Source organism: Symphalangus syndactylus, chromosome 12, assembly GCF_028878055.3.
Source record: "Symphalangus syndactylus isolate Jambi chromosome 12, NHGRI_mSymSyn1-v2.1_pri, whole genome shotgun sequence".
Classification (NCBI taxonomy): Eukaryota; Metazoa; Chordata; class Mammalia; order Primates; family Hylobatidae; genus Symphalangus; species Symphalangus syndactylus.
The window spans coordinates 99,527,270-99,548,397 of NC_072441.2; the positions used below are offsets into that span (position 1 = coordinate 99,527,270).

At 38.7% G+C, this 21,128-nt stretch overlaps 1 protein-coding gene across 23 annotated transcripts in view; it reads left to right on the forward strand.

The window, feature by feature from the left end:
- PRRC2C (proline rich coiled-coil 2C) overlaps positions 1–21,128 on the forward strand; it is a 108,945-nt gene that overhangs the window by 35,997 nt on the left and 51,820 nt on the right. For all 23 annotated transcript variants that reach the window (XM_063627270.1, XM_063627274.1, XM_063627276.1 and 20 more), the window contains 10 exons: positions 572–654; positions 1,632–1,765; positions 1,846–1,933; positions 3,220–3,364; positions 6,194–6,247; positions 10,693–11,311; positions 13,786–13,955; positions 14,380–14,629; positions 15,602–15,812; positions 18,293–20,551. In XM_063627270.1, coding sequence (XP_063483340.1) covers positions 572–654; positions 1,632–1,765; positions 1,846–1,933; positions 3,220–3,364; positions 6,194–6,247; positions 10,693–11,311; positions 13,786–13,955; positions 14,380–14,629; positions 15,602–15,812; positions 18,293–20,551 — 4,013 coding nt within the window. The remainder of the gene's footprint in view (positions 1–571; positions 655–1,631; positions 1,766–1,845; positions 1,934–3,219; positions 3,365–6,193; positions 6,248–10,692; positions 11,312–13,785; positions 13,956–14,379; positions 14,630–15,601; positions 15,813–18,292; positions 20,552–21,128) is intronic.

Below are 21,128 nucleotides of genomic sequence, written 5' to 3' on the forward strand. Positions count from 1 at the left end.
GACTGTCTCTTAATTTTATCCGAGCTGAGTTCTTCTTCCCCACCCCTGCCACCCCTACATTTTTCTTTTTGAGGTGCTGGGGCTGGGGACTGATGTTATCCTCCTTATCCACAAATCTGCCTCTCATTATTCTACTCCTGCTTATGGAGGAAGGCCTACAGCATTTGCTTTTCAAATATTTTCACTTTGCTGTTTGCTAGGGTGCATGTGTGTACATATCCTGTTGATACAGTTACTTTAATTTATATATTGATACAGTTACTTTAATGTAATTTTACATTACATATCTTGTTGATACAGTTACTTTAATGTAATTTTATTAATATAATACAGAAGTTTTTCATATGATGTGCTCTAGTCTATTTGTAAAGAGTTGGTAGAGGCATTGGCCTTGGAAATGGGTTGCTATTGAGGATGAACAGATAACAGTTATTAATAGTTTTATTCACTTTAATCATTGTTTCTGTAAATTATAACTTCAGGCCTAGGCTCAGATTTATATATATATATATAATTTTTTTAAATAACTGGGTTGCTAAATTTATCAAAATTTTTTGTTTCCTTCATTCAGATGTTTCAACAGTATCCGAGGATGACATATCCTCCTCTACATGGTCCCATGAGATTCCCACCTTCTTTATCTGAAACAAACAAGTAAGGCTATTAAATGATTAAAGTCTATAAGGAATATATGCTTGTTAAGATTTCCTGAAGGTTGAGTGGATTGTGTGATTCTGAGTTGTGTAATTGATCATTTTCCTTTCCTCACAGTACAGTTGTCATCAATAAATAACTGGCTCTTATAAGACAGAACAGAAATAATTCATTCTTTTAAGCATTTAAATTAATTTACATAGGATTTTGAAAACTGAAAACCAGGCCAGGGACAGTGGCTCACCCCTGTAATCCCAGCACTTTGGAAGGCCGAGGTGGGTGATTCGCCTGAGGTCAGGAGTTCAAGGCCAGCCTGGCCAGCATGGCGAAACCCTGTTTCTATTAAAAAAGTACAAAAAATTAGTCGGACATCGTGGCGTGCACCTGTAATCCCAGCTACTCGGGAGGCTGAGGCAGGAGAATTGCTTGAACCCGGGAGGCGGAGGTTGCAACAAGCCGAGATTGTGCCATTGCACTCCAGCCCGAGTGACAGAGCAAGACTCTGTCTCAAAAAAAAAAAGAAAAAAAAAGAAAACTGAAAAACCCGGCCCTAAAATTGATGACACTTGTTTTTCTCTTCTTCCTTTCATATTATGAACTCCCCATTTTCTTTTCTTTTCTTTTTTTTTTTGCATATTATATGAGACTTGAACATCCTGTTGAATTATTTTCCTCAAAATTATATATATATTTTGAAGTTAGTTTTATTCATATCGTTATCCTTTAGCATATATTTGTTTTATCTTAAATATTTGAGAATTCTTAAAAACTTTATCAGCTGTTACTTAAGAGTTACGTATTATCCTATAATTACGTATTAATATTAATTTTTTCATACACATGTCAATGCAGAACATATTAGGTATCTTGGTGTAGAAAACACTAATGTTGAAATGAACTAAATTCCAATCTTTTAGTATTCTCCCAGTTTAGTATCATAAACTTTTGTATCTTTTCCATGACCTGCCTTTCGTTAGAGGCCTTCGAGGAAGAGGCCCACCTCCTTCATGGGCCTCTGAGCCTGAACGCCCATCCATTCTTAGTGCATCAGAACTGAAGGAGCTTGATAAATTTGATAACCTAGATGCTGAAGCTGATGAAGGTTGGGCAGGTAAGAGGCAAAATTAATTAAGTGCTTTAAATTGTTAGATGCTTTCAAGCAGCCAGTCTGAGTTTTCCTTAATTTAATAGGTGCTCAGATGGAAGTAGATTATACAGAGCAACTGAATTTCAGTGATGATGATGAACAAGGAAGTAACAGTCCTAAAGAGAATAACAGGTAAGTTGTGGTATCTTTTACTAATAGCAGTATGAATTTGTTGATACAATATTAGCTACTTATGCAGAGAGGCTTTATTAATAGACAATTGTTTATTTGTAGAATTTATATATTCTCAGAAGTTTTACTGAACAGAGGGTGATTAATGAGCTAGATTAATACAGTATACAGCTAATCAAGGAATTAAAAATTGATGCGTCTCAAGAAAGTTTATTTAAAAACATTTAGGGCTGGGTGTGGTGGCTCACATCTGTAATCCCAGCACTTTGGGAGGCCGAGGCAGGCAGATCACTTGAGGTCAAGAGTTCGAGACCAGCTTGGCCGACATGGTGAAACCCTGTCTCTACTAAAAATACAAAAATTATCCAGGTGTGGTGGTGCATGCCTGTAATCCCAGCTACTCAGGAGGCTGAGGCAGGAGAATCACTTGAATCCAGGAGGCGGAGGTTGCAGTGAGCCAAGATCATGCCACTGCACTCCAGTCTGGGTGACAGAGCAAGACTGTATCTCAAAAAAAAAGAGATATTTAGATGCTTGGCACCTAGTTTGGAGATCTTTTGAGAACTGGTATTAGGAACAGTTTTAAACTGTTACTTGCTTGACCTGATCCGTATTTACAAAATTGGAGAATAATTCCCTGGATTACTACAGCTGCTTCAGGTCCTCGATTTCTTAAAACTTAGTAAACTGCATTAGGGCCTTGGAAAATGGGGAGCTTTTTATTTCTTTTTCCTTCATTCTGGAATATTGAAGCGCCAGTCAGGAATATATGGGTTATATATCATAAAAGTTGGGCTTTTAAAATATATGGAAGTTTGTAAGCACATTTGGCATAATTTTTCAGTTATGGCATTGTGACAAACATTGTTTTATGATCATTTAAGAGATACCTGTGATTTGTTGTGGCTTTGAAAAAATACTGTAGTTTGATTTATCTTTTTATTAAATCAGAATAAATTAGAATGCAGTTAAATAATAATTCCAATATTACCCAGTTATATTTGGATTATATTTCTTATGTAGAGGAGATGGGAAATTATGTGATTATATTATTTTGCCAGGATATATGCCTGACGTGTTTGTTTAGATTTGACAACTACTGTATTGCACTTTCATAGTATATATTTATTGAAAGAACAAATTAGCACTAATGGGTCACACACCCATCTCATTCCTTAATACATTTCGCCCCCAGAAACCATACAGAAATAATTTTTTTATTGCAAAAATAATGTACTTATGATACAGTTGATCCACTTTATTTCTTCTGCATTTTGATTTTTCAGTGAGGATCAAAGTTCAAAAGCCTCTGAAAACAATGAAAACAAAAAAAAAGCAGATGAAGTTTCCAACACTAAATCATCTTCTCAAATACCTGCCCAACCATCAGTAGCAAAGGTTCCCTATGGGAAAGGACCTTCATTTAATCAGGTTTGTTGGACTCATGGAGATCCTTGTTATTGCAAGGATCTCCTTATTGTAATTACTATGTAATACTGTGGATAATTATTCTTACCTCAGAGTGGAACGGGACTTAGAAAAAGGAAACCATGTATTTTTTCTTAAATAGTCTTGACTATCATAATTTTTATTGCATTTAACCAGAATTATCAATACAGTAGCTAAAATTATCAAGTGAAAACTAAAGCTTCACCTTTTTTTACCTTACAATATAGCTCAGTCATAGCAAAGTGTAGGGATAATATTTTTCTAAAATAAAATAAACATTGCTGAAGTGCTTTATGGTTTATTGAATACTTAAATACTAGTCAGTCTTTTTATGTGAATGGTACACTATCTGTAGGGAAATCACATAGTGAGTAGGGAGATCTAAAGTCTGAATCATTTTGAAGGACATTGTGAATGAAGGGAAATGTGTGTGCAACAGATGTTTGATCCCACTTCTGAGATGGTAAATGGTTGCAAAAGCTGCATTATAAACTGGGAATAAAAAGGGCTACTTTCAAGGGAGTCCACTTATCTCTTTATTAAGGAATCAGTATAGTTATCATGTATTTGTTGGATTCATACAAAATAGATGGAGGAACTTGTCCCTTCTGAGGACTAAAAGGAGGTAGCTAACAGTTTCCTTGACAGGAAAAAAAGTCAGTAAGCAGTTACAGTGTGCTAAGTGGCATAATCATAGAGGGTACAAAATAAGTTCTTCGAGAATTCATTTAAGGTAGAAGGCTGCAGAAGACTAAGTACTTGAGCTAATTCTTAAACAAGCATGATTTAGGCAGTATACAAAGGGAATATAGCTGTTATAAGCAGTGGAAACACGTGTAGAGAAGTATGAGAAAACATGGCACATTCAAGAAATTCTAAGTAGTTTGATACGGGAGAGAGCTAAGAGAGCTATGTAAGAACCACTTCTTAAAAATGTATGCTATATGAGGGTTTTAATCTTAAGGCATTGATGATCCATTGAAGAATAAATTTATGAAACCTGAAAAAGATGAATTTTTAAAATAACATTTTAATAAATTTTTTGTGTGACTTTTTACTTATTGGCATAATGGGGAATGAGAATTTTTCATGAAAGAATAGAGGAATAGATGGAATATGTCTTGATGTCTTTGACTTTTTTTGTGACAGTCATATGACAGTTTATGTGACAGTTTATATTAGCAAGCGAATGTTTCATATATTTTGTTCCATTATATTTTAGATTTTCTTTTTTTAAGATAAATCTCATATTTTTAGTTTGCCACAAGACAAGAATTGAGCTTACATAAATAAAATTTAGTAATTTGAGGTATAGATCTCCTCAGTCAGATTTGCTGGATCAGAATTCCAGAACAGCTAGACTAAAATTCTTTTTTCCCTCTTGAGACAGAGCCTTGCTCTTTCACCCAGGCTGTAGTGGAGTTGTGCGATCTTGGCTCGCTGCAACCTCCACCTCCTGGGCTCAAGAGATTCTCATGCCTTAGCCTCTCAACTAGCTGGGACTACAGTGGTGCACCACCACACCCGGGTAATTATTGTATTTTTAGTAGGGATGGAGTTTCACCATGTTGGCCAGCCTGGTCTTGAACTCCTGGCCTCAAATGACCCACCCGCCTCAGCTTCCCAAAGTGCTGGGATTACAGGCGTGAGCCACCACGCCTGGCTAAAAATTTTTATTGTAAAGTGCATTTGAGATTCTAACCTTATTGAAATAGCAGAGTGATTCCATAGAAAGTAATCTTGTAATGAGTGATATGCTTTTATTTAAAAAGAGAGGAGAAAGATATTTAGTAATCTTAAGGTATTGAGAAAATCAGTACATTCAGAAATATATCTCTTTTTTTTTTTTTTTTTTTTGAGATGGAGTCTTGATCTGTCTCCCAGGCTGTAATGCAGTGGCGTGATCTCGGCTCACTGCAACCTCTGCCTCTCAGGTTCAAGCGATTCTTCTGCCTCAGTTTCCCGAGTAGCTGGGATTACAGGTTCCTGCCACCATGCCTGGCTAATTTTTGTATTTTTAGTAGAGACAGGTTTTACCATGTTCGCCAGGCTGGTCTCTCACTCCTGACCTTGTGATTGCCCGCCTTGGCCTCCCAAAGTGCTAGGCTCACAGGCATGAGCCACCACGCCCGGCTGAAATATTTCTAATAGATATATCTTTTCTTTTTCTTTCGCTTTTTGAGATGGAGTCTTGCTCTGTCACCCAGGCGGAGTGCAGTAGCACGATCTTGGCTCACTGCAACCTCTGCCTCCCAGGTTCAAGCAGTTCTCCTGTCTCAGCCTCCAGAGTAGCTGGGATTACAGGCGCCCGCCACCACGCCTGGCTAATTTTTGTATTTTTAGTAGAGACAGGGTTTTGCCATGTTGGCCGGGCTGGTCTTGAACTCCTGACCTCAGGCGATCCGCCTGCCTCGGCCTCCCAAAGTGCTGGGATTACACGTGTGAATCACCGCACCCGGCAGATATATTGTTTCTTCTATGGTTATTTTTAAGTAATTCTTTCAGGCTGGTGCGGTGGCTCACATCTGTATCCTAGCACTTTGGGAGGCTAAGGCAGGCAGATCGTCAGGAGTTCGAGAACAGCCTGGCCAACATGGCAAAACCCTGTCTCTACTAAAAATGCAAAATTACCCGGTTGTGGTGGCGGGCGCCTGTAATCCCAGGTATTTAGCAGGCTGAGGCATGAGAATTGCTTGGCCCCGGGAGACAGAGGTTGCAGTGAGCCAAGATCATGCCACTGCACTCCAGCATGGGCTACAGAGCAAGACTGTCTCCAGAATAATAAGAATAATTCTTTCTTCTTTATAATAGGAACGTGGAACATCTTCACATCTGCCACCACCTCCAAAGTTGCTTGCACAGCAGGTAAATTTTAACTAAGTGCTTGTTTATGGATTATATGTTTTATTTGACCTTTTGTTTTGGTGGAAAGACACCAAATTTTTTATTTGAAACTTTTATGAGACAGTTACTAACTTTTTACCTTGTGACTCTTACATGTCTTACTCTTCATCCTTTTCATTTTCATTCTCAGTTGATAAAGCATACTTCAAGTTTCACTAAGAAAATAAGTACCTAGGAGATAACTTTTTTTTTCCATTTCACTGCCCATATACTTTTTCTTCCTATTGTTTTTGCTGCTGAGGACACTTTTTTACTTTGTTCCTTGTATCCTTTTCCACTTATGATAATGTTATCTCTTATATTTTAAGAAAAACAACTTCACAAAAACCTCTTTCTTTACATTACTCCATCCCACTACCTTCCATCCCATTGCAGTGTCTACCCTATTTCTCTGTTCTCCATCAGTGAAATTCCTTTTTTTTTTTTTTTTGTCTAGCTCTGTCGCCCAGGCTGGAGTGCAGTGGCGTGATCTCGGCTCACTGCAACCTCTGCCTCCTGGGTTCACGACATTCTCCTGCCTCAGCCTCCTGAGTAGCTGGGACTATAGGTGCCCGCCACCACGCCCGGCTAATTTTTTGTGTTTTTTTTTAGTAGAGACAGGGTTTCACCATGTTAGCCAGGATAGTCTCGATATCCTGACCTCGTGACCCGCCCGCCTCGGCCTCCCAAAGTGCTGGGATTACAGGCGTGAGCCACCGTGCCTGGCTAATGAAATTCTTTTAGTGAACTATTTATACTTACCGTCTTTTGCTGCTCATTCTCTCATTAGCCCTCTCCAGGCATGCTTTCTTTTCCCAGTCTACCTTTGAAACTATTATTATCAGACTCAGTGATGACTTCCATCTTGACAAATTCAGTTTTCTTGTCTTCATCTCATTTAAATCTCAGCTCAGTCATTGACATAGTTGATTTCTCCATCCTTCTTTTGTATATGTGTATATTTTTAGAGACAGGGTCTTGCTTCCTGGCCCAGGCTGGAGTGCAGTGGTGTAATCATAGCTCACTGCCACCTGGACTCCTGGGCTCAAGGGGTCCTCTCACCTCCAGCAGCTGGGACTATAGGTGCACACCACCACGCCAGGCTAATTTTTTGCAGAGACAGGGTCTCATCTTCATGCCCAGGCTGGTCTTGAACTCCTAGACAAGCCATCCACCTTGACCTCCCAAAGTGCTGGAATTACAGACTTAAGCCACCATCCCTGGCCTATCCTTAAAACACTTTTTTTATCTACTTGCTTCTGAGACACCTCACTATTTTGTTTTTGTTTGCTTTGTATTCCTTCTGGGCCTCCTACACTTCAAGTCTTGGAGCACTCAGCCTTTTTCTCAGTCCATTTTAAAAATCTGTATCCTTTTCCTTGGGGATGTCTTCTATGAGCTGATGGCATTCAAATGTACATTTAGCCCGAAAAGCTTTGCACTGACTTTTAAGAGTCATATTCAACAATCAACTCAACATCTCCGCTTGGATCTCTAGTAAACAGCTCAAATATGTCCAAACCGTAACACACACCCCCACCTTCCCCACGTACCCACAGTGCTGCTTCTCCTGTCTTTCCCATTTCAGGTAATGGCATTATCATTCACATATTTGCTAAGGCTGAAACTTAGAAGTTACTCTTAACTCTTCTTTTTTTACCCTACATCTAGCTTTATCTGTCAGCAAATTGTCACCTGTACCTTCAAAATGTACACTGACTACTTGCTACCACCTCTTATATTTCCTTTGAACTATTGGAGTGGGTTCTTAACAGATACTGCTTTCCTCTTATGCTGTCTGCTCACTTGCCACCTTCATCCCATATTCTCCTGTAGTAGTTGTTGTCTTTTTGAAACTATGGATTAGGTCCATTACTCCTTGTTCAGGTCCTTCTCATGATCTTTCAGATCTCTGTCCACTTTTCTAATTTCATCTGCTGTTCTCACCACATACACATTGCTCTTCCTGACTTTTTTTACTTCTTTCTAACTAGCAGATTTTCTTTTCCTGAAATCGTTGTTATGATCAGGGTCTCCAGACCTTCTCTAATCACCCTACTGTGATAGCTGCACATATCACAACCATCACCATCATTTCCAGCAATCCCTCTCCTCATAACCACTGAAAGCTCTTTATAACATTTCTGCATACACAGAAGCTAAAACTAAAACATCTAGAAAAAAGTATAGAAGATCAAGTGTTCATGAACTTTGAGCTGACAAAGCTTTCTTTGATAAATAAGACCTTGGCCACAAATTAGAAAGGAAAAGCAGCTGGTCAGTTGGACTTTGGAGAACATTTCCCAAAGAATGCAAACATATGTTACAGAAAAAAATATTCCTAATACATCTGACGAAGGACTTGTATCTGGACTTTTAGAGTCTTTCTCTGTTGCCGAGGCTGGAGCAAGATCTCAGCTCACTGCAGCCTAAACCTCCTGGGCTCAGGCGATCCTCCTGTCTCAGCGTACCAAGTAGCTAGGACCACAGGCATGCGCCTCTATGCCCGGCTAATGTTTTTGTATTTTTTGTAGAGATGGGGTTTCGCCATGTTGCCCAGGCTAGTCTTGAACTCCTAAGCTCAAGCAATCCTCCTGCCTTGGCCTCCCAAAGTGCTGGGATTACAGATGTGAGCCACCGTGTCTAGCCTGGGCCGTATTTTTTTTTTTTTTTTATATCTTACAACTCAATAATAAGTAGTTAAACAAAAAGACTTGAACATTTGTTTCTCAAAAGAAAATGTAAGAATGGCCAGTATGCACATGGAAAGATATTCAGTATCTTTAGTTATTAGGGAAATGCAAGTTAAAACCACTGAGATTTTACTACATTGCCAAAATTAAAGACTGATGACACCATGTGTTGGCAAGGATGTATAGAGCAGCTGGCACCCTTATACATTGGAAAACCTTATAACCACTTGGGAAAACAGTTTGGCAGTTTCTTGTAAATGAAATATCTATTTACCGTATGACACAGGATTTCCACTTCTAGCCGTTTATCCAACAGCCAGGAAAACATACATTTACACAAAGACTTATGCATGAATGTTCATAGCTGTTTTATTCATAGTTTAAAAACTGGAAGCAACTCACATGTCTATCATACATGAAACAACATGCCCACAATGGAATACTATCCAGCAGTAAAATGGAGCAAACTACTCATACATAAAATAACCTCAATGCCATTATACTTAGCAAAAGAAGCTAGCACAAAAGAGAATATAATTTTATACATCTATATAAAATTCTAGGACAAACAGAACTATGCAAGATTAGGGTTGGGGTGCTTGGAGCCACAGGGGGAGGCAGAGGAGTGATGGAAATGTTGTGTCTGCATTGGAGCAGTGCTTACACAGGTGTATCATTTGTCCAAACTCATCAAACTGTACACTTAAAATATGTGCAGCACGTTTTATGTAAATTTTACTTTTATGAAGTGAGTTGTGTAAATTAGGTACTTATATATTTGGTTTTTCAGCTTATCTCTGAGCTGTGAAGAAACTCAGCAGAAGAGAGGTGAAGTAATTTGCATATGATTGGCACTATTAGTAAATGGTAGTCTGCATTCATTTAAAAAGATATTCAGTCAAGTGTTTTCGTTGTATCATTGTTTAATCTTTTTGTAAGCATTCCAGCTGGGTTACATATGGCTCTTAAGATTTCTTGACCCTAGTAGCTTTTAAAATCAATATGTTAAAAAAATTTTTTTAATTACTTTTATTGTTTTTGCATAGTTGCAAGCAGTGATTTTAAAGCCTGTCATTGTTTTATAACACATTAATGAAAATTTAGTCATTGAAACTTGGATCTTTCAGATGATCCTCCCATTCTCCACTCTGGGTTCTAGATCTTTCAGTCTAAAGATAGAACTTTTCTTCACCCAGACTAATTTGTAGGAATTTCTTCTCCTTTGGGGTATCATTACAGCACTGACTCTGTCTTTTTCACTTTGCCTCTTTGGCTCTGTGCTTTTTACCTGTAGCTGTACCTTAATTTTCTCAGGGCTCACATGCCATCATTTTGGATATTTAATACCTTCATTTCTCTCCCTTAGACATTCCAGCTCTGGCAGCTGCTTCTAAAGTATTCATGCTAAATTTCATTTGTCTCTAAATTTAGATTTTGAGATTCACTGTTGTGCTTCTAGTTTTATTCAACAAATACTGAATGAGCAACAATGTCTGGCACAATAAATAGGTACATACTCAGTAAACATTGGACTGCTGGATTAATTATTCTGGTCTTAGTTTGGTGAATTATCTAGATGTAATATATTTCCCATCTTATGTGTTTTCATTTTAATGTGTATGTTCATCAGAGAAATTTCTGATATTTTTGTGGGGTTTTTCCTTCTCCATGCCTGATACCCAGTGTTAGTCAGAAATAGAGTTGTCATACTCATCTTATATCTTAATGTTTCAGCATCCACCTCCAGATCGACAGGCAGTACCTGGAAGACCAGGCCCCTTTCCGTCCAAGCAGCAAGTAGCTGATGAAGATGAAATATGGAAGCAAAGACGAAGACAACAATCAGAAATTTCTGCAGCAGTAGAACGTGCTCGTAAACGGCGTGAAGAGGAAGAGCGAAGAATGGAAGAACAAAGGAAGGCAGCTTGTGCAGAGAAACTGAAACGATTGGATGAGAAGCTTGGCATCCTGGAAAAACAACCATCTCCAGAGGAAATTAGGGAAAGGGAGCGAGAAAAAGAACGGGAGCGTGAGAAAGAACTTGAAAAAGAACAAGAACAGGAGCAAGAGAAGGAGAGGGAAAAAGAGAGGGAGAGACAGCAGGAAAAGGAGAAAGAGCTGGAGAAGGAGCAGGAAAAACAAAGAGAAATGGAGAAAGAAAGAAAGCAAGAAAAAGAAAAAGAACTAGAACGGCAGAAAGAAAAGGAAAAAGAACTACAAAAGATGAAAGAACAAGAAAAGGAATGTGAGCTGGAGAAGGAAAGGGAGAAATTAGAGGAGAAAATTGAACCCAGAGAACCTAATTTAGAGCCCATGGTAGAAAAACAAGAAAGTGAAAACAACTGTAATAAAGGTTTGATAGTCTTCTTCATTCTCTTTTATAAACTTTACAAAGAGCTTTATGTTGGTTACAGTTTGGGGTTTGTATATTTTAAATATATGTAATCAAAATAAAAGTGATTGTTTTATGATAGCATTTCCAGTACAACATATGGGCTAGAGCCATGTTTTCTAATTCTGTATATGAACAGACGTCCCTGAAGTGTTCCTCAGTTACTAGATGAGCTTCATTTCTGTTTTATCTGCAGAATTGTATTGGCTTCATAGTCACATATACTGATTCTCCCCCTGCTTTTTTCTGACTCCAAGACATTTAACTAAACAAAATTTTATTTGTTCACATGCATTAATACCTCTAAAACTGAACTGGCATAGAGCTTAATGAGTATGTTGGATTATCATAATTAAATGACTGCACCTAGTTCATAATTTCAGGTTTGCTGTTTAATCAGTTTAAACATGCAAGCTTCCATGGTGTAGTTGATATGCTATTAAACTGTAATTTCCTGGAGTAATTATACTTTAAAATAAAATTCTTTTTCTAGATCTAATCAACTTTTTTGTTCTTCTCCGAGTTGGCTTGTAGACCGATTAATGGCATTCAAATATAGTATAAAGCCTTGGCAAAGTTAAAGTGCAGGGTTTTCATTTTTTGTTTGTTGTTGTTGTTGTGGTTGTTGTTTTTGAGACAGAGTCTCGCTCTGTCTCCAGGCTGGAGTGCAGTGGTGGAATCTCAGCTCACTGCAAACTCCGCCTCCCGGGTTCAAGCGATTCTCCTGCCCCAGCCTCCCGAGTAGCTGGGGCTACAGGCACATGCCACCACACCCAGCTAATTTTTGTATTTTTAGTAGAGACGGGGTTTCGCTATGTTGGCCGGGATAGTCTCAATCTCTTGACCTCGTGATCCGCCTGCCTCGGCCTCCCAAAGCACTGGGATTATAGACGTGAGCCACTGCGCCCGGCCTAAAGTTTAGCTTTAATGAACGACTTGAATTAAAATAGAAATGCAGTTTTATTTCAATGTATTTTCTGATGTGGAAATATTGTAAGTTTTCTAACCTGATGTCTCATGCTCTTTTCTACAAGGCACTGCTGCTTAAAATAATAAGAATGTGTTTTTAAAAATAAAGTTTTTATTTATATGCAGGGTTACCTTCACACTTGGCTCTTAATGTAACTATAAAAGAGTATGAGTATTTTATCTTTAATTTTTTTTTATGAAATAAGGCCTGCATGGATCATTTGTTAAGACTCTAAGATTTCAGATATTTTTCATATTAATCAATCTAGAGAGACTTTGCTATTGAATAGTGGGCTTATATTACATAAGTACTTATGAAGATTGCTCATAACACCAAAATAGTGAAATAAAGTGTTCACAAGAGAAAGGAAAACATTATCATAGTTTAGTAAGTTTTATTTGTGCTTTTATTTTCATTCACATTTTATATATTCTCTCTCATGGCAATTTAATTTTAGCTTGGTTTATCAGTGAGATGTACCCATGTGATTTTTTTCCCCCTCAATTCTGATACTAGACACATACAATTTTTTTGTTTGTTTTAATGCTCTCCGAGATGTTCTCAAGACACACGTGATTTTAAAGTCAGTGCCTATGTGGCTCTTTTTCCTCCAGTGTATTATTTTCCATTCTTATTTTGTTTTATTTTTTTTTTTTTGCTGTGTTGCCCAGGCTGGTCTCAAACTCCCGGGCTAAAGTGATCCTCTCACCTCAGCCTCCTGAGTAACTGTTATTACAGTCATGCACCACCATGACCTGCTCACTCTTTTACAACATTCTTAATATTGAATGTAATCCAAGCAATAAAAATGTTATTTGTGATTCTTAACAGCATGCTTTTACATTGGGAGATAAACTTCCATTTTAAATTCATTACTAGTCATTTGAGAAAAGAATTTGTAACAAGCATGGTTTTGTAATTGTGACAAATGACATTCTAGAATGAATTATGTTTGAAGATAACTGGTGATCACTCTGTTGTCTTCAGACCTAAACTCATTAGTTTTCCTTACAGATAATAGTCCCTTTATCCAATAAATAACTAAATAAACCAACATGCTCTCTTTTTAAGTATTTATAGGCCATTTGTGTTTTCATGTAGATTTTAATGAACCACCAGTAAATACTGACAATTACATTGATGTTTATTGAAACAAATAAAAAATATGTAGAGTTGGAAATGTTTCATTATTTAAAAAAAAAATCAAACGTAGATTTTATATGACGAAGCATTTGGATCTCTGCTCTCCATCTCTAAGAATGCAGCTTTTAGGAAATCTAAGGTTTTGATAATCTAATGTTACCTCATTGATAACTACCAATGTTAAAGTAGAAAATAATGTTTTAGAGTGTTGAGGATATTTTCTTCCTCATTAACTTTTATTATACCTCAGTCTGTGTAAAAATCCTGTGTTTGATAAGTGTCATAGATGAATACTATTACCTTTCACCTTTTCTTTGAGCAGAGGAGGAACCTGTTTTCACTAGACAAGACAGCAATCGTAGTGAAAAGGAAGCCACACCAGTGGTGCATGAAACAGAACCTGAATCAGGGTCTCAACCTCGGCCGGCTGTATTATCTGGCTATTTCAAACAGTTTCAGAAGTCTTTACCTCCACGATTCCAGCGGCAGCAGGTAATGATAAAAATATTTTATCATATATGTGTGATTGAAATGGTTTATTATGCAACAGTGTGGGAAATTAGACATAAAACTTATAATACGTAAAGCACACAAAGTTCCCTTGAAATTATTTTTCCTCGTAAATAAAAGTTAACGTGGGTTTTACCTTGACCTTCTGTGTTGTTCCTTTTGATCTTCTGCCTCATTTATAGACACCATCTTCCATTTCTAGGAGATAGATTATATAGTGCTTGAGTATAAGGTAAAATGTTATAGTTCATGTTTCAGTTTTTTGTCTTGCCAACTCTAACTGTTAAATATCTTTTGAACTCTTCCTTCAAGGATTCAAAACAGGCCATTATTTTGTGATATGATTGATTATATTAATTTGTCATGTGGAACTAAAATCTCAAGATATGGGATCTTACTTTTTCAGGAACAGATGAAACAGCAGCAGTGGCAGCAGCAGCAACAGCAAGGTGTACTTCCACAGACTGTTCCTTCACAACCATCCAGTAGTACTGTCCCTCCTCCACCACACAGACCTCTTTATCAGCCTATGCAGCCTCATCCTCAGCATTTGGCTTCTATGGGTTTTGATCCAAGGTGGCTCATGATGCAGTCCTACATGGATCCTCGAATGATGTCAGGAAGACCTGCTATGGATATTCCACCCATTCATCCTGGTCAGTTGAATTTGCATTTATAGTTTTACAGGATCAAAATTTTTTTTCCCCTGCTTTTAGTTTCAGTTCCTTTGAGAGTTGTAATCTATGAAAAACTTAAACCTCCAGATTTTTAATCAAAATGGTGTAACTTTCAGCATCGAGTAATTAAATATCTGACACTCACATTACTTATGTGGCAAGAACAAAATACTAGTTCATTTCTGTTTTGTAAGTATTATTTAAAACTTCAGATGGAAATAATTATGTCTTATTAACAGTATCTGTTATTGGCTACATTGATTTTCTTGTTTAAAGTGTTTTCAGCATTTGAATTTTGTCCGTACGTTATATATATTCCTTTTCAAGTTCCTCGTCCATCATTTACCAACCTAACACTTGAATTTCCCTTTAGGTTAGGGGGGAAAAAAGAGTGAATTAGCAGTCTTTTATGGAATCCATCAGAATAAATCAAGATAATCTATTACCAAAATGTTACAGAGGAAAATTTAGGGATGATAAGCTGATCACAAATCATGTTTTGATTTTTACATTTATACTGGTATTTGGAAACTTAAGTGGCATATTGTGTAGAATATTGACCAACTAAGGTAGGTTAATGGAATTTAGGAAAGAATTTTCTCTGAAAGTTATCATGGTATAATTTTCATGATGTTCGTATTGACATCCAGAGTCACAATACTTGCTGTCTGATTTTTATATGCATAATATTTTCTTTCTTTTGAAGTAAAACAGGCTGCTATTGTGATTTTGCTTATTTTGCTTCCTCAGTTCTTAAACAGCAGTAATAAAATTTCATTCACAGAACAACCCTTACATAATTTCCACCAATCTTTTACTCAGGAAAAAAAATGCTTTTAATATGGAGAATTCCACGTAACAATTAATAATCTGTATTCTATGTCTATCATGGTTTTGTTTCGTTCATTTTTCAAAATCCTCATTTCACCTTTTTCTGAACTTTTGTTACAGGAATGATTCCTCCTAAACCATTAATGAGAAGAGACCAGATGGAAGGGTCACCGAACAGTTCTGAGTCATTTGAGCATATAGCTCGATCTGCAAGAGATCACGCAATTTCCCTTTCTGAGCCTCGTATGCTGTGGGGGTCAGATCCCTATCCTCATGCTGAGCCTCAACAAGCAACTACTCCCAAAGCAACAGAAGAATCTGAGGATGTAAGGTAATAAATTATTTCAATTTAATAGACTATACAGAATATTTTGGTAAAAGGAAAACTGTGTAGTGTTTCGGAAGATTATTCCAGTTTAGGACTGAAGCATACATCTGGTTTCCTTCTATTTAATTTAGCATGCTACACTTACTCTTTGGACATATTCTCTGTATTCATTAGGGCATTTTGTAACCTGGTTCTGTACTCAATTGTATGCTGTAATTTAGTATTAATTGTTGAAATTGGTAGGTTATTTTTTGAGATAGGAACTTGCTCTGTTACTCAGGCTGGAGTGCATTGGTACGATCTCGGCTCACTGCAGCCTTCACCTCCCAGGCTCAAGTGATCGGCTCACCTCAGCTTCCTGAGTAGCTGGGACTACATGCGTTCACCACCACACCCCGCTAATCTTTGTGGGGCTTTTTTGTTTTGTTTTGTTTTGGTTTTTTTTTCTTTTTTTCTTTTTTTTTTTTTGAGACAGAGTCTTGCTCTGTCTCCCAGGCTGGAGTGCAGTGGCGCGATCTTGGCTCACTGCAAGCTCTGCCTCCCGGGTTCACGCCATTCTCCTGCCTCAGCCTCCTGAGTAGCTGGGACTACAGGCGCCCACCACCACGCCCGGCTAATTTTTTGGATTTTTAATAGAGACGGGGTTTCATCGTGTTAGCCAGGATGGTCTCGATCTCCTGACCTTGTGATAATCTTTGTATTTTTTATAGAGATGGGGTTTTGCCATGTTGCCCAGGCTTGTCTTGAACTCCTGGGCTCAAGCAGTCTGACTGCCTTGACCTCCCGAAGTGCTGGGATTATAGACGTGAGCCATCGTGTGCAGCCACTTGGGATGTCTTTATTGTAGAGTAGGTGTGAAGAAATTTAAGTGTATCTACAATGCATATATAATATAGCTAGATGTAATTTCTCCATTAGTGAGATGTTTCTTTTTAACAGTATTTTAGGGAACATTTTTAAGGCCAAGATGAGGACACATACAATAATACAAAGTTAACTTTGAAATGGCGCACAGTTGGTGATGACTGTAATAATTTATAGCCATACAGTTAGAACTTCCTGCCCTTTTATGGGGTATATTTTTTTGGTAATGTTTTATAATTATTTGTAATTAATTGGGACAGATAAGCTTACTCAAGTGTACTCTTTCATTCTAGGTGGAAATTACTGGTCTTGATGGATTAGAAATTCACATCAGCATGGTCTTAACTTTGTTTTTCCTTAAGGAATAAACTTCATTTATTTATTTCTATTTTTTATTTTTATTTTTTGAGAAGGGTCTCGCTCTGTCAGCCAGGCTGGAATGCAGTGATGCAATCACAGCTCACTGCAGCCTTGACCTCCCAGGCTTAGGTGATCCTCCCACCTCAGCCTCCTGAGTAGCTGGACTACAGGCATGCAGTACCATACCTGGCTAATTTTTGTATTTTTTGTAGAGACAGGGTTTTGTCATGTTGCCCTGGCTGGTCTCAAACTCCTGAGGCCCAAGTGATCCTCCTGCCTCCCAGAGTGCAAGGATTACAGGCATGAGCCACCGCTCCAGGCCCATTTTTTGAAATGGAGTTTTACTCTTGTTGCCCAGGCTGGAGTGCAGTGGCGCCATCTCAGCTCACCGCAACCTCCACCTCCCGGGTTCAAGCGATTCTCCTGCCTCAGCCTCCCCTAGTAGCTGGGATTACAGGCATGTGCCACCACGCCCAGCTGATTTTGTATTTTTAGTAGAGACAGGGTTTCTCCATGTTGGTCAGGCTGGTCTCGAACTCCCGACCTCAGGTGATCCGCCCTCTTCGGCCTCCCAAAGTGAGGATTGGCATTACAGGTGTGAGCCACTGCGCCCGGCCCTATTTATTTTTAATTGTGGCAGAAACCACTTAGAACATTAGATATATCCTCTTAACAAAAATTTAATCATATAGTACCATGTAGTTAACTGTAAGCACAATGTTATACAGCAAATCTCCAGAACTTTTTTTATCTTGCATGACTGAAACTTTATACCTATTTCCTATTTTTACCTTTACCTGTATTTCCTATATTATACCTATACCTATATTTCCTATTTCCCCCTACTCCTAGCCCCTGGCAGCCACCATTGTGGTTTTTGCTTTGATGAGGTTGATTACTTCATGTTCCTCATGTAAGATGTTTGTCCTGACTGACAGACTTCACTGAAGCATAACGTTCTCAGGGTTTATCCATGTTGTAGCATATGACACTATTTCCTTCTTTTTTATCCCTGAATAATATTCTATTGTATGTGTATACCACATTTTCTTTATCCATTCAGCTATTGGATATTTAGGCTGTTTCCACCTCTTGGCTATTGTGAGTAATTCTCCTCTAAACTTTTTATATAGCGAGAGAAAGATTCTCATTATGGTTAAGAGTCATTGCTTTCTGTTTTAGAGGGATTATTTTGCTATATACTTACACATGGGAAAGATTGCTTTGTTGGTTATACCTTTGAATTCTTATCATCATAGGTCTGAAGCTGCGTTGGACCAAGAACAGATTACTGCTGCTTTTTCTGTAGAACATAATCAGTTAGAGGCACATCCAAAGGCAGACTTTGTCAGAGAATCAAGTGAGGCAGAAGTACAAAAGTTTTTAAGCAGATCTGTGGAAGATGTTAGACCTCACCATACTGATGCAAATAATCAATCTGCTTGTTTTGAAGCACCTGATCAAAAGACCTTATCCACTCCTCAAGAGGAGCGGATTTCAGCTGTAGAAAGTCAGCCTTCCCGGAAAAGAAGTGTTTCCCATGGATCTAACCATATGCAAAAACCAGACGAGCAGAGAAGTGAAACATCTGCAGGCATTCCTAAAGTAACCAGCAGATGCATTGATTCAAAAGAACCAACAGAAAGGCCAGAGGAGAAACCAAAAAAGGAAGGTTTTATACGATCTTCTGAAGGACCAAAACCTGAAAAAGTATATAAATCTAAATCAGAAACTCGTTGGGGCCCACGACCAAGCTCCAACAGAAGGGAAGAAGGTAATGATAGACCTGTGAGAAGATCAGGTCCCATTAAAAAGCCTGTGCTTAGAGATATGAAAGAGGAACGGGAACAGAGGAAGGAGAAAGAAGGAGAAAAGACTGAAAAGGTCACTGAAAAAGTAGTTGTAAAGCCTGAAAAGACAGAAAAGAAGGATCTTCCTCCTCCCCCACCACCGCCTCAGCCACCAGCACCGATTCAGCCACAGTCAGTTCCACCACCAATTCAACCAGAAGCAGAGAAATTTCCTTCAACAGAAACTGCAACTTTGGCTCAAAAACCATCTCAGGATACTGAGAAGTCTCCGGAACCTGTGAGTACTGTTCAGGTAGAGCCTGCAGTTAAGACTGTAAACCAACAGACTGTGGCAGCACCAATAGTCAAAGAAGAAAAGCAACCTGAGAAAGTCATCAGCAGAGACCTTGTTATAGAGAGGCCCCGACCAGATTCAAGACCAGCGGTTAAAAAAGAATCAACTTTGCCTCCCAGGACCTACTGGAAAGAAGCTAGAGATAGAGATTGGTTTCCAGATCAAGGATACAGAGGTCGAGGCCGAGGTGAATATTACTCCAGAGGTCGAAGCTATAGAGGTTCTTATGGAGGGCGTGGCAGGGGTGGTAGGGGACACACTCGAGATTATCCTCAGTATAGAGACAATAAGCCAAGAGCAGAGCATATACCCTCAGGGCCTCTCAGACAGCGAGAAGAAAGTGAAACACGGAGTGAGAGCTCTGATTTTGAAGTTGTCCCCAAAAGAAGACGACAGCGGGGTTCAGAGACTGACACAGACAGTGAAATTCATGAAAGTGCAAGTGACAAGGACAGTTTAAGTAAAGGCAAACTTCCCAAAAGAGAGGAACGGCCTGAAAACAAAAAACCTGTAAAGCCTCAATCTTCTTTCAAGCCTGATAATCATGTTCGAATAGATAATAGACTGCTAGAAAAGCCTTATGTAAGGGATGACGATAAAGCTAAACCAGGCTTTCTTCCTAAAGGAGAGCCTACAAGGAGAGGCAGAGGGGGAACATTCAGGCGTGGTGGAAGGGATCCTGGAGGCCGTCCATCACGCCCTTCCACTTTACGAAGACCAGCTTATCGGGACAATCAGTGGAACCCAAGGCAGTCAGAAGTTCCTAAACCAGAAGATGGAGAGCCGCCAAGAAGACATGAGCAGTTTATTCCTATAGCAGCAGATAAACGACCTCCAAAATTTGAGCGAAAATTTGACCCAGCTAGAGAAAGACCTCGAAGGCAGCGTCCTACCCGACCACCAAGGCAAGACAAGCCACCTCGATTTAGACGGCTAAGAGAGAGGGAGGCTGCTTCAAAATCAAATGAGGTGGTAGCAGTGCCTACAAATGGCACAGTTAATAATGTGGCTCAAGAACCAGTTAATACTCTTGGGGATATTTCGGGGAATAAGACACCAGATTTATCTAATCAGAACTCTTCAGATCAGGCAAATGAAGAATGGGAAACAGCTTCTGAAAGCAGTGATTTCAATGAGAGGCGAGAGAGGGATGAAAAAAAAAATGCTGACTTGAATGCACAAACGGTTGTAAAGGTTGGAGAGAATGTTTTACCTCCAAAGAGGGAAATTGCAAAGAGAAGTTTTTCTAGTCAGAGACCAGTAGATCGTCAAAATCGACGTGGCAACAATGGTCCGCCCAAATCAGGAAGGAATTTCTCGGGTCCTAGAAATGAAAGGAGAAGTGGCCCACCATCAAAAAGTGGGAAGAGAGGGTGAGTTGCTTTTGCACCTTTAAAGAAGCTAAAAGTAGAGTTCTTGGTTGAATTATGCAAAGAGCCAGTCTAGATAAAGGACCAAAAAACATTGTTCTTCCCAAATGCTTTATTCTCTGTTCTCAAAGTGTAAGGGTGCTTAAGGGAGAGAGGTTAAGGTGTCTTAGGAGTCTTTGCCTGCTATGTTACATTTTCCAGAAGAGTCCTCTTGGAAACTTATAGCTTTGGGAAAATGTACGCATCTAGGGAGGGACATGTACTGTGTCCTTATTTGGTAAGTTATCTGATGAGTAGCCCTCCCTTCTTTCTCAGTTTTTCCTCATAAACCTCTAATGCTACACAGGTGTCCTCTGAGATTTAAATTAATATTATAACCATATACTTTGCCACTCGAGAGAGAGGCCCAGAAAACAAATCCGTTCTACTACCAAGGACACCAGTAACATAATTGCCATGGCAATAGATTTTTAAAAAAAAATAATTTTTCTCAAGTAAGCTAAACTTGGCCTGTTTTTTGTTGTTTTTGAGATGGAGTCTCACCTTGTCGCCCAGGCTGGAGTGCAGTGGCGCGATCTCG